At 38.0% G+C, this 12,885-nt stretch overlaps 1 protein-coding gene across 1 annotated transcript in view; it reads right to left on the bottom strand.

The window, feature by feature from the left end:
• CRB1 (crumbs cell polarity complex component 1) overlaps window positions 1-12,885 on the bottom strand; it is a 76,400-nt gene that overhangs the window by 18,854 nt on the left and 44,661 nt on the right. The window contains 1 exon segment of the mRNA XM_033516284.1: window positions 10,331-10,457. Coding sequence (XP_033372175.1) covers window positions 10,331-10,457 — 127 coding nt within the window.

Genomic DNA, 12,885 nt, shown 5'->3' with positions numbered 1-12,885 from the left:
GCTCAGCTCCCTGCCCTGTGGGACTATTACAGACTCAAGCCTGCTTTGGTTTTATATATTTTCAGATATTGGAAGGATCTGGCTCTGCCAGCCTCATTTTTGGTAACTCTGAAGTCTCACAGACATGACATTTTGCTTGCTGTCTGTCTGTATTTTCATACCACAAATAAGCCATTTCATTCAAATAAAAATGTGATTTCCAAAATACTTTTTTTTTGTATGGCTCTGAGTAATTCTTCTGATTGATACTTGCATCCTTCCTTAAAATATTCCCAAACTCATATGTGTTAGCAAAGTAATCAGAAAATCAGATAAGTTATATATATATTTTGGCAGAAGTTTCATACATTAGTGTTTTCTCCTGGAAGAATACTTCGGCTTCCTCCTTCATGAGTAGTGTTGGGAGAGGACGGAAAGAAATGATCAGAAGCTACAAATCTTTGACTCTAAACTTTCTGGAAATGAAATAAGTTGTTTCAGGTTTCTGGGTCCAGGCCAGTTGCAGTCTGAGCAGCCTGTGTTTTCCTCCAAGGCAGAGTGGGTAGCTGATACTGAATGGAAATTTAGCTTTCCTGCCCACTCGATCTAGAGAACTTCACTGTTTTAGAGATTATTGCTTAGCAGCAGGTTCTACCAATAATGCCTTAGTAGTTTTAAACTACTGTTTAAAGCATCCCAGGGTAGACTGTTGTCTCTCTCTCTGTCCAGTTCCTAGTGAAGAACTAGATAATAACACTTGGGCACCCTACAGAGGTGCCCCAAGCATTCACTTGAATAATGAAGTAATTTTTCCTGTGTTCAGATATGGCCTAAGTGACTGTTTGTCTTTTACAAATACATTATTTACTTATGTGTTTCCTTATTTGTGTAATTTCATTTCCCTCAGTATCACTTTGTGCCTCCAGAATCTCCTTCAGAACCACATCTTTGTTCCAGAAATGGCAACGCTGGCAGCACTGAGGGAGTTTTCAGAATCATCATTCCCCAGACAGATCCACAGCTACCACCGGGGTTCCATTGACAGTATCATCTACTGAAAGGACAGGGGAAAATTTGGGTGGGATAATAACTTCCAAACCTGTGGAAAGTAACTGAAGACACTGCTTTCACTACCTTTACTATTGGCATTAGGTCTGCGTTGAAGGATGTTACATTTTCATATGTACAGAAACCAAGCATTTTCTTTTAGCCTGAATGATGTTTGTATTTGATTAAAGGAAACAATAAAATAAGAAAGGATCAAGTACAATTTTCCATGAGACACAGCATGATTCTCGTGTGCAATATTCTGATTAGTTCACAAAATGGTAACATTTGGGATAAAAAAAGGCAACAGTGACATCCCTGTATAAACTGTGCCTATGCTGCCATTTCACTGAGGGATTAGAGTGAGCCTAGATAAAACTAGATATATGCATTAGCATTGGTGAATACAAAGTGAAATTAGCCTTGCAGAAGAGGTGGTGTTGCCAGACCCCCTCAGAGCTTAGTCTCTAGTTAGTCATTGATTTTAATTGGGAGCAGGTTTGGGTTTTCCTTTGGAGTTTATTTTGGCTTGGGTTAGGGGGTTTTTTGGGTGTTCAGTTTTTTGTGTGTGTATACTTTTGTTTTATGTTGTTGAGGGGGTTTTGGTTGGTTGGTTGTGGTTTCTTGTGTTTTTTTGTTGGTGGTGTTCCAAGATTATCAGCTCTCAGGTGTCAGGCAGGCTGTGTTCACACTATGCATCCTGTTCCTACATAACTGATACAAATTCAACAGGGGAGAAAATGTTGTGTTACAGGGTGATTAGGGAAGCAACTGCACCTTTAATTCACTCACAAATGGTTACTGCTTGGAGAAGAGGGAACAGAGGGTCCTGTCCCTTTGGAGATAAGAGGACAGCTTGTGATGCTTCCCCAGACAGAAAGAGAAGTATTTTCATTTATTTCTGTAATGGATAAATTAGACCCCAAAGTATTAATGTGTTTGAGAATCCCCAGAATCCTTACCCTACCATTTCACAGGGACTACCAACAATCAAAGCTGTCTCTACAGGTGCAAAATCTGTTCCCTCTAAATAGAATGTACAAAGATAGGTAAAGCTGCTGATTTCTTTGTCCTTTGAATTACAGCAGTATCACATTTTTTACTTTAGTGCTTGTATTTTTTTGGAAAACATATAATTTGTTCTACCAAATCTGATTTGAATACATTTAAGGATTGTTGTGTTTGCTGCACATTTAGATTGGTAGAATGTTCTGATACTTGTGTAACAAGCTCTGCCTCTCATTTAAATAGTTCTCTCTATCAAAATAGATAAACATTCTTGATCATTTGAAACCAAAATATTTTTTAGATTCTCAGGAACGGGAATTATTTTTATTCCTTTTCAGTGTGGTAATATTCCATAAGCCTAGTAAAGTGTGTAATTTTTTTCAGATGTTATTAGGAATGGAGTTTCATATCAAGAAATGAAAAATAGAAGAGAACATTAGGTCTCATGAAGCATAAAAGAAAAAAAAAAGGCATAAAATCTAGTATCTGAACAGTGCAGGCACAGAGTGCATGAATGTGTTATAAAGTGAACAATGACTGAAGTAAATACCCAGGTGATGTGGATGTGGGTCCACAGGGAAAACATCAGAAGGTGAGAATAGGGAAGACAATGCCATTGGAACAGAAAGGATGGTGTACAGACAAAACGTGTTAGTCTGAATACTAAAGTGTTACGTGAACGCCGTGCTTGAGCTGATTCCTGTACTGCAGAGTGTTATGCTGTCATGTGTCATCTGGGCTCCCTTTTCTGCTTATATTTACCATGCACATTAAATATTCAACTGCTTTTCAATGATGCGTGCAGTAATCCTGGCCTTGTGAAGAGCTTTCTTGTCTTTCCCAACTAGGACACATTTGATAACCTTATTGTCTTTGCATCGTAATGTTTTTGTACCTTATGTTGTGACACACATTAAATGTGTTTCCTGCAATATCCTTTCAGAATTTTTAGTTAAATCCTGTGTTTTGAATGCAAACTAATACAAAATAGCAAATGGTATTAAGGCATTGTTCTGCTCTGAAAAACAACTGAAAAAATGGCATTGTGACATTTCCAATGACCTCCAAAGCAGAACTGCTCATTTTATAAATCTAAAGATGTTTCTTCTTACCCCACATTCGACCTGGCACTGGAATAAAGCTGAGCCCTCTCTAGCTCCTACCATCAATGGTAACGATTCTGCCATGGTGGGTGATCTGCAATCACACAAATGATGTGAAAACAACTAAACTCCAGCTTTTCCCCAGCTTAGTTATGCTGATTCTCCCAGGCTAATAAAAGTAAAAATTTACTTCAGTCATTGAAATAATTTTATTTCAATAGCCTACCATCAGACTGTAACAAGTTTACAGTTTATTGTGCTGTACAAACAGTTGCCCTGATGACGGTTTTCTCAAGCCTAGTAAGGTACTACAGAGAGTAAATCAGAAGTACCAGGAAATGCCCTTTATGCTTCCAGTAGCAGCCTTGCAGGATATAAGTTACATAGCCCAGAGTATTTCCTTTCCACAGTCTGCTCTCTTTCTAGGTCTTGGGAGCCTCAGGAAAGCTGACCAGGTGAGAGTTGGCTTCTGCTCACTGATAGTTCTGTCGACCCAGGGCTTGTTCCATGCTTGAGCAAGAGTGCCAGCAGGAATGTTGTGGCACTCTGGGTGCTGCAAGCTGAGGGCATCAGTTTTGAACAGGGATTCAGCCATCCTCTCTCCACTGGTCCTCAAGAACTTGGGTTCAGTGTGATGTTTGAACATACTAGTGAGTGTTTTTTTTAAACCCCTCTGATTTCCTGGGGTTGTATCTTTTGAGGCACCTCATCTGCAGTGGAAAAAGGACAGGGCACTTCAGAGAATGGTGTCATTTTGAAAATGTTGCGCTGTCCATACCAGTCTTTTTCAACAGGCTGCTAGAGCTCTGGAGAAGACAAAAGTCACAGCAGGTACAAATGTGCTCCTCATTAAGACACCATCCTGATGTTCCCCAGGAGCTTGGCCTGACCTTGCTGCCTGGAGCCCTGGGCTGTTCTGTGACAGCATCTGAGGAGAGCCTGGAGCTGACCCCCATGCTGGGGGAGACCCTCTGCTCCTGCCCTGCAGGTTGTGACAGCTGGAATAAGCTTTTCATTGACCTTGGGCACCCACAGCTCCTCAGCTCATGCTGTGGACAAGCAGCAGGTGAGTGGCCTGTCTGAAACTCAGGCTGTCAGGACTTTTCTGTTGACTTACCCAGCTTTACTTGTTCATTTTACCACACTCCTGAGGCTGGCAGCTGAAAATCACTGTTTTAGTGTTGTCAACTTTGGGCATTCAGTCTTAGGCTAAGAATAAAAATTACCATATTGCCTTAAAATATATTTTAATAAGAACTTTAATTATTTTTTTTGTTATTTTGTGGGGTGTTTTTTGTTCCACTATTGCTCTCAATGTCTTCTCTTGGGAGGGCTAGCAATGTATCTGCTTATATGGAGGTTGAAATATGTGTATAGGAGCAGAAATACCAGATATCTAAGGACAGAATTTTTCGGTTTGAAGGTGCTTCCAGTATAGCTACCCTAATTGTCCAATCTTCCTATTTTTTCCAATATTTCTACCCTAATCTCACAAATTAAAAAATTTCTGAAGTATGAAAGTGTCCTAACCATCTGCAGTAGGAAAGAGCATAAATTCAAGACAAGAACAAATCTATACTGATGGCAAAGAGAACAAAGTGCTTTCAAAGTTTTGCAGTCTCAAGACAAGTTGATGAGACTACTGGCTTAGAACTGGTGCAGAGTGGAAACCTAACCTGCATGGGCTGTAATTGCCATTAGATCACTCTATAGGCCTGAAAAACAAAATACTGTTGATATTTCTGTGCACAAGGTGCAAGGTAGAAGTGTCCAAGAGCAAGGCATGCAGGTAAAGCCACAGTGAGATTGAGGGAAAACAGTCTAGTTGTTACATTCCTGATGTCCATGTCTTTTAGTCAAATGATAATTATCCATTAATAGCCTCATAAGTATGAATATGTAAATAGCTATGGAATGCATTATTCATGAATCACCAGGCATTAATTATTGTAATTAAGTATCATTTGCTACATTCATATTACTAACCCTTCCAGTTAATGAATACATTAGCTAATCACTGTAGAGCAGATTCAATCAAAATTCCCTATGTCTGTGCTATGGAAGCCTGAGAGAGTTATATTGAATTTAGATTCAATATTGAACATACCCAACATGCTTATCAGTGTATTTTTAATGACATTAAGTGTGAATCATAACCTCCAGTGCATGATGCTTGTCCTTGTGCCCAGGAGAATGGAATGGTACCAGCTGGAAGAGAACACAGAAGCAGCAGTGGTGCAGCATACAGCAGCAGCTCTGTGAACTAAGGAGTGCTTTAATTCTGGGACATGAAATCCACCTCTTCTTTCAAGTCTCGTTGTCACATGTACTTTCAAGTCACATGTACAATAGGAGAGGGGGTGTCTTTTGTGAGGGTCTGCTGTCCCAAAGGTGCTGCTGTTCAAGGAACAGTTTCAAAGCTCAGCTGGAGCTGTTTGCTAGGCAGTGCCTTTTGCCAGCAGCAGCAGGACACAGCCCTGGCAGGATGTGCTGCCAGTCTAATGGGGCTCAGGACACTCCTGAAACATGAAGTAAAACAACCCAACCCCAGCTTTTGTCTTTACTCCCTGGTGATCCATTTCAACTAATAGTAATCTCAGTAACACGGGAAGAAGATTTGTTGCAGCTTTTATTTCATTGCCTTTTTAGGGTTATAGTTCTTAGAACCCAGGCCTTGTGGGTTTTGAAGTAGAAATTTTGAATAATTTATTGCAAACAATAGTTTCATTGTTTTTAGGGAGAATCACTAACTCAAGATATAAATATGTAAGTTCAAGTGCTGAAAGTTAATAGTGACAAGTAAAATAAACTCTTGGCTGAACTTTTGGCTGTCAGGATAGAAAAAATATTTGCAAAGAAAGAATGAAATCTTATTTCATCACTGTTAGTTTGAAGCAGATTTTCTCCTATTTTGGAGTTCACCAATATACTGTAGTCATGTGCAGTGAGTAAATGACTATTGGATATAGTTTCCTCAGTAATCTGGTAGGAAGAGAATCTAAATAAGCATACAGAAGGATATTTTCAAATTCACAAACACATGGGCTCTTTGTAGTTAAAATTGTCATAAGGTACTTCTGCAAAGAGGCCTTAGTCAGAGCCTGTTTTTTATAAGGGCCAGAAGTAAGAACAGTGGTCAGGAAATCTGTCATTCCCTGTAGACACTTACTCAGTGAAATATCCCTTGTGCATTTTCCAAACACAGGGAAGAGTATGTTTTCATTCATCCCACAGCTGATGCAAATCCCTTTGCTCTCCCTTCCAGTGTATCCATCACTGCTGTCTTCTCTCTCTTTTCAGAAATCTTAATTCTGCCTAAAGCCCAAACACTGTTACTTCTCATTACCCAGCTTTCTGAATGACAGTCACTGACATCTGAAAAAGAGTTTGAGTCTCAGCATCATAGGTATTACCAACATGCAGCATCACAAGCCATACCTCCAAAAGCCTTGCTTTTTGGCTTTCTTTCATTTGCATATATTGTATCCCTCCTTTAATTCTGAGTATATTGAGGTGATGATTTCCCAACCCCTTCTCAATGCCCAAATTAGTAGGAGTGTGTTTTGATTTTATTTTTCTTATAAATGCTGATTTTCCACAAAAGCATGAACTTGGCAGGGAGTTTGTGTTCTTAATAATAAAAAAAAATCAACTATCAAAATATTTGAAGTACAATTGCAACACTGGAGATGTATGAAGATCTTGCTATTGTATCTTAATATTAAACATGAATAACAGCCTTTTCAGCCTCTTGAATTCTAAAAAATCTTAGCAATTGGATGTTTTTATGAAAAGATTACTACCCAGTGTCATTATTCATCCAGCTGTTTTTTCATACTTGCTTCTATACCTGTTTCCTTTTATTTGTCTAACACCTGCATCTCTTAAAAAAATACAGAACATTATTTAAATTAATCTGGCATTTGTTTACTTATTGTTTTTACTTTTAAAACTAGAAATATCATGTCTGCAAGACTACAGCTGGGACAGTTGGATTGCTGAAGAGCTTCAGTGGGAAGCACCTGCCTGACCCTGCCCTTCCAGAACTACTGGAAAACCCCAGGATGAAGCAACCTTCGTTGGTGTGTGGTGTTCCTGTGTTCAGAAAGTGTTCAGAAAACATAGCACACTGAAAGCAAATGAACAGAGCCATTAGCAGGAAATGAGAAGCAGACATAGAGACAAAGGCAGAAGGTTTATTTTGTGTATAAAGGTAGGAAATTTATGTACAGGTGCACAATGCAGTTGAGGATACAGAGGTACAAAGAGGAAGAGAGCAGCATTTCTGAGGCCAGGGAATGTTTCATGATGACAAGGCATTAGAGGAAGGAAAGAATTCAATTAAGGGGCGTTTTTTCAGTAAGAGTGAACTGATGCCCTGCTAATAGTAGAATAATAACTTGCATATTGCTGTAAATTCATTTAAAACCTGTGTTTAATATTGCATAAACACTCATAGCAAGTGTCTTTTATTCAATATAAAGAGTATTATAATCTCTGTATAAATGGATTCATTTTGTTTTCACATTTTTGATTTAGGTCTAATGTCAGACATACTGTTACTACATTTATTGCTTTCTACCTTTCTTCAACATTAAGACTGTAATGATATTTTTGCTTAATGTAGTATGTCCTGTAGTGCATATTCTATAAAGTACATAATGGTTCAATCTAGTTATGTGGAAACTGAACTTAAACTAGGGAGAAAATAAAACCAAACCAAACTTCATTATTTTCTTAATTATAGTTATTTAAGAGAAAATAAAAATTGAACAGCTTTAGTTAGGAGCAGCACGGCTTTTTTTCATTTGAATTTTTAAAATTTCTTCTTTGTCTTTAGTTGGCATTCTGAAATAGGATAGCTTTCATTTCAAGCTATTTGTGATTAATTTTTAGTTTTTCAATAATACTGAACTGAGTAGTATTTTTATCTACAATTAAATGAAAGCTATGGTTTGGAATGAAGCTCCTAACATAGGATATTATTTTAAATTTCCCCACATGAAAGCAATTTTCTAAAACTGTATTTTCATTGGAATTAAAAAATCCAAAATGCAGTCTGGTTTTGGTTTTTTCTCTTTGCCTGTGTTCTGTAAATCCTGGTACTACATGATTGCCAGTAAGATAATTAAACCTATATCTGATAGTATATACAGCTTTGTTTCTGACACGGATACATTAACTTCATCTCCAGTGCATTCTTATCTAGTGTTTATTGATTGCTTATGAAGAAGAAAGGGTTTTTTGTTTGCTAAATTTATATATATCTATATATAAATTATTTATAATTATTTTTAATAAGAGTTTAACAGAAAAAAGTTCCCTAATCACTTTTTAGGTATAATAAAGCCAGCAAAGAAATTATCCTTGTGTACAATTCTCATAGGTAAATACACTGAGCTTAATTTTCATACTAAGTCTGATGCTAAGAACAGGAATATGTGAAAGGGATGAATCATAATTTTTTTCCCCAAATGTGCACAAGTTTCTTTAGATTTTTTCCTCTCCCATAAAACAGGAGTTTTTAACAGCAGGAATATTGCTGCATTTGTGCTCCACAGACTTGGGGGCACTTATGAAAGGTGGAAAATAAGTCTTAATAGTCCTGATCCACTGTCTGATCCATATCCTGCTGTGGCAGAACAGAAACCTTAGCATTTCCTTAGACACATTTCAGGGTGTCCTAATGTCACTGGAGATTTAAAGGGGGAATTTGCTTTCCCTGAATGCACCAGGTCCAACCTGCAGCGAGTTAGGGAGGACTGATGAAGGAACAGGGTCAGGTTTGAAGTGGGGGAAACTGATATCAATGATTTGAAGGACTTCTCCAAAAGATAAATTGTTCCCTCTGGAGTCACAAAACCTCACAGTCTGGTGTCAGTCTTCCCTACTGCTACCTGCCATATAGCTGAATAACAAAACATCACCCTATATACACTTACTGTTTCAAATCCTTTCTCAAGGATATTATTCAAATGACGAAAAGGGATAGAGAATCTTTGCAAATATAATAATGAATGTCCAAATAAATTATTTCGCCATTCATAAATGGGGTTTTTGACTTAAAGAATGATTAAAAAAACCCCAAAACTTCTCATTTTTTACAAATTTTTAGTATTTAACAATGTATTTCAGTTGTGTCTGCACTCTCAAAGGCAACTACAAAGATATTTTACTATAATATTTTTCCTAAATCTCCTGGTGCTCAAAATTTTCAGGTCTCTTTTTGTCATTCTTTTAAGAATCTATGGACAGCTAACCCAATTACCTTGCTTGCTTCTTAAGAAGGAAAAATCCCATCTTTTTTTATCTGATGACACCGATCTACTAAAAAATAAAAGAGATTTACTTTAAGTTATAGAAATCTTTAAACAAACAACAAATCTATGATTTTCAACTACGAGATACTTACTGGGCCTTTCTTTAAATGGGAAATGTTGGTAAAGATTAAGATTTTTTTTATCTCAATATAGTACTTTGGAGGTGTAGAGGCTACTGGAGCAGAGGATTGGGATTAATGATATCAGTGCAGGATTGACACTAATTCAAATGTGTGTAAGAGCCTCCTCAGCATGTTTTCAATTGCTAATCCAAACCATTACCTAATTATCCAAAAATATCCTGCATGATTTCACAGGTATGAGGTCTAACTGTCAAAGGAACAGCAATAAACATAGTGTGTGATGTAAAGAGAGTGACCACCTGTAAGATTTAATTTAAGATTAGAGTTACTGAAGGCAGTGAATCTTTACCTCTCTGCAGTAGGGTCTGAATGCCACCTTCAGTAAATGCTACAGTTGTGTTGCCTGTTAGTTGTCCCACTGTCACCCACTGGCAGTGTCCATGTGGTGAAATGCTCTGGTGAAGGTGGGGTGTACTCTTTAATATGTTAGCATTTGTTCTAAACCTGAATTGTTTAACTAAACCAGATCTGAAGTGATTCATAGAAAAAACATTCAAAGAAATATAAAAAAAAAAAATTAAAACTCTGATATTCGTACTGCTTTGCTAAGCTGGTTAGTCAAGGCATCTTCTGCTGCAGTAAAACACAAAAGTTTTAAGACTGCTCAATAGTCTTCCTGATCACCCCACTCGACTGCTGGCTCATCATCCATTCGTAGAATGAGATAGGAAAGAAGCTGAAAGAGATTCTGCCACAAGAGCAAAGAGACAAAAAAGGAGAGGTCGCTTACATCAATCTCACAGCGGTCTCCAGCAAAGTTCACATCACACAGGCAGTGGAACTTGTTGAGGAGGTTCTGGCAGAGGCCCCCGTTCAGACATGGGTCAGAGCTGCACTCATCAATGTCCTTCTCACACCTGGAGGAAAGACTGCAAACAGTCAGCCTCTGAAACCAGGCATCAAATGCATCAAATAGGCACATTTTTAATTCAGAAACTTTGTGGGGTCAGGGAGAGGAAGACGGTTAATGGTGCCTAGCAAAATGTAATGCAAGATTTCAGAGCCAGCTCTGGTGCAAGTCCTGCTGACAGCTTGCTTGTCCTTTTCATTGTTCCAGCAAGCTAAGGACACAATTTCCTTCTCAGTAATCTGGATATAAGTCAGACAAATGTGTGTTTTTCCCAGCTGAGTGTTCCTTTCTTTGGGGGGGTGGGGGGTGGGGGGGTGGTTAACCTTTTTATTTCTTCCCTCTATTTGGGAAGAAATCCCAAATATCCCAAATTATCCCAGCACAATTCCTATCCAGTCTCTCTAAAATGGGCCCCAAAAAAGGTAAAAATGGTGCAGGAGAGACTAAAGAAGTCTTCTAACTTAAGAGTTCATAAGACTTAATATATATCATTAAACGTTTTTGAGCTAATTCTGGTGATACAGGAAATTTGAGTTATAATTTCTCAAGGCAGCCAATGGAAGGATGATGAGGGATGTGTAAGATTTTCTGAAAACTGCTGATTTGGTGATTTTCTGCTCTGACAATGTTCCCTTTTAATTCCCTGCTCCCTTTTTAAAATTAATGCTAACAGTTAATCCTATTTTTCCAGGTAAAAATGCAGGTTTATACTTGGACAAGAATGTGAGAAATTCTCTCTCAGTTACAAGGAATTGCTTTTTTCAATCATATTCATAACCAAGCAATAAGATTTTAATCTTATATCAGAGAAGAGAATTTTTTATATTAAACACTTTTACTCTATTAATCTAAACTTCTTTCAATGGCTTCCTTAAATTATATACATATATTTCAAAGATCTAAGTTATTTATCCAATGTATAAATTATCCAATGTATAAGAATTATATAGCTATGAAATTACCTATGCAAATTTAAATAAAAGCCAACAACCTCTCAAATCTTCCAGGGAATCAGGTATCTGAATCCGAGTTTTAGGAACACTTAAAAACCTGATTGACAAATTTGTTTTTGAGAGAGAGCTCTATCTTCTTTTATGGAGATTATTCTTTACACATTTCCCTTTCCACTTGCTATTGAGATCATGGGGCTTTTTATTTATGTGATCCCAAGTGAATTGATTGGCATAGAATTTCTCTATACTGTGCTTTCTGAGGGCTGAATTATTGTCTTAAAGAAAGATGCCTGCTTCATTAGTCTAATTCATAAATATAAAAAAGGGTTTGGTTTTAATTTTCTTATTAACAGATATATTTGAATTTGTTCTGAAAAAAGAAAAAAAGAAAAATAAAAGAAGGGATGAAATGTTCTCATTTGATCTAGTGAGACCTCCGAGCTTGGAGGTGCTGCTGGTTTATAGTTTGGCAGCCTGGAACAGAGGCCAAATGGTCCATTTCAGAGCCTGGAGAGGAGTGCCTGGCTGCCACAGCCAGTCACGGTGCAGCTCCCTGGGCACAGGGCTGCTGCTCAATGTGAGAACCTTGGGAACTGTAAAAGAGAGATTGCCAACCAGCAGGATGGATGGAAGGAAGGAAGGAAGACTCATTCCCAAAGCTGCAGTTAGCAAGTAGGCTGGCAGGGGAAGGGAGAAGGAAAATGTGCTTTCCTGACACCCCAAAATCCCAAGTGCAGAAGTGGCTATGAATACGCTTTAACTTCTTAAAATTTTATTGTATCCTTTCCCCCTTGTTGAATGTTGTGAGGTGGTGCACAGGCAACCTGGCTGTTAACAGTGGAATTCAAGTGTGTCTGCCAACTACACTGTGCATTGAGTGGGTGGAAATCTTCATTTCATGTCTTTTATAGCCTACTCTACTCCTTCCACAAAATCAGTGGCCTCGTAAGTTTTTTGAGAGAATGAAAACCTTTTGATGGAAACTTCTCTGTTACAGCTTAGTCCTGTTGAACTTTTGGATATTATACCCTGACATAATGCTAGTTTCACCAGGAGTATGTACAGTTTTTCTTGTCTCTCTATCCAAAATGCCCTTACCTGTTCAGGCTATGACTGAGACAATGCCTTCTTAGGTTTCTGCAGCACCTGATGCCCTGAGGCTCTTGGCCCTCCCTGCTCCAGAGCTCTTTAAAGGCCAGCATTAAGTGTGAATTGTGCTACAAGATACAGATTTCACTGTGAAGAAGGTCCCTCTGTTCCAGGCTAAACAATAACATGTGCTAAATATTCTTTAATCTCTTCTAAAAGTAATCATTCTGTTTTCACACTTCAGCATTCAGTAAGAAAGCCTGGTATACCAAGCCACCAGGTAAGCCACCTCTTACCATTCCTGTGATGGAATAGATTGTATATTCACAGTACAGACATGTGAAAATTAAATAGCTTTGCATATTCATGTGCCAGAGCATATAGCTGGTTTAT

Source organism: Parus major, chromosome 8 (assembly GCF_001522545.3).
Source record: "Parus major isolate Abel chromosome 8, Parus_major1.1, whole genome shotgun sequence".
Classification (NCBI taxonomy): Eukaryota; Metazoa; Chordata; class Aves; order Passeriformes; family Paridae; genus Parus; species Parus major.
The sequence above is the reverse complement of the archived record's forward strand: the minus strand, read 5'-3'. Positions and strand labels throughout refer to the sequence as shown.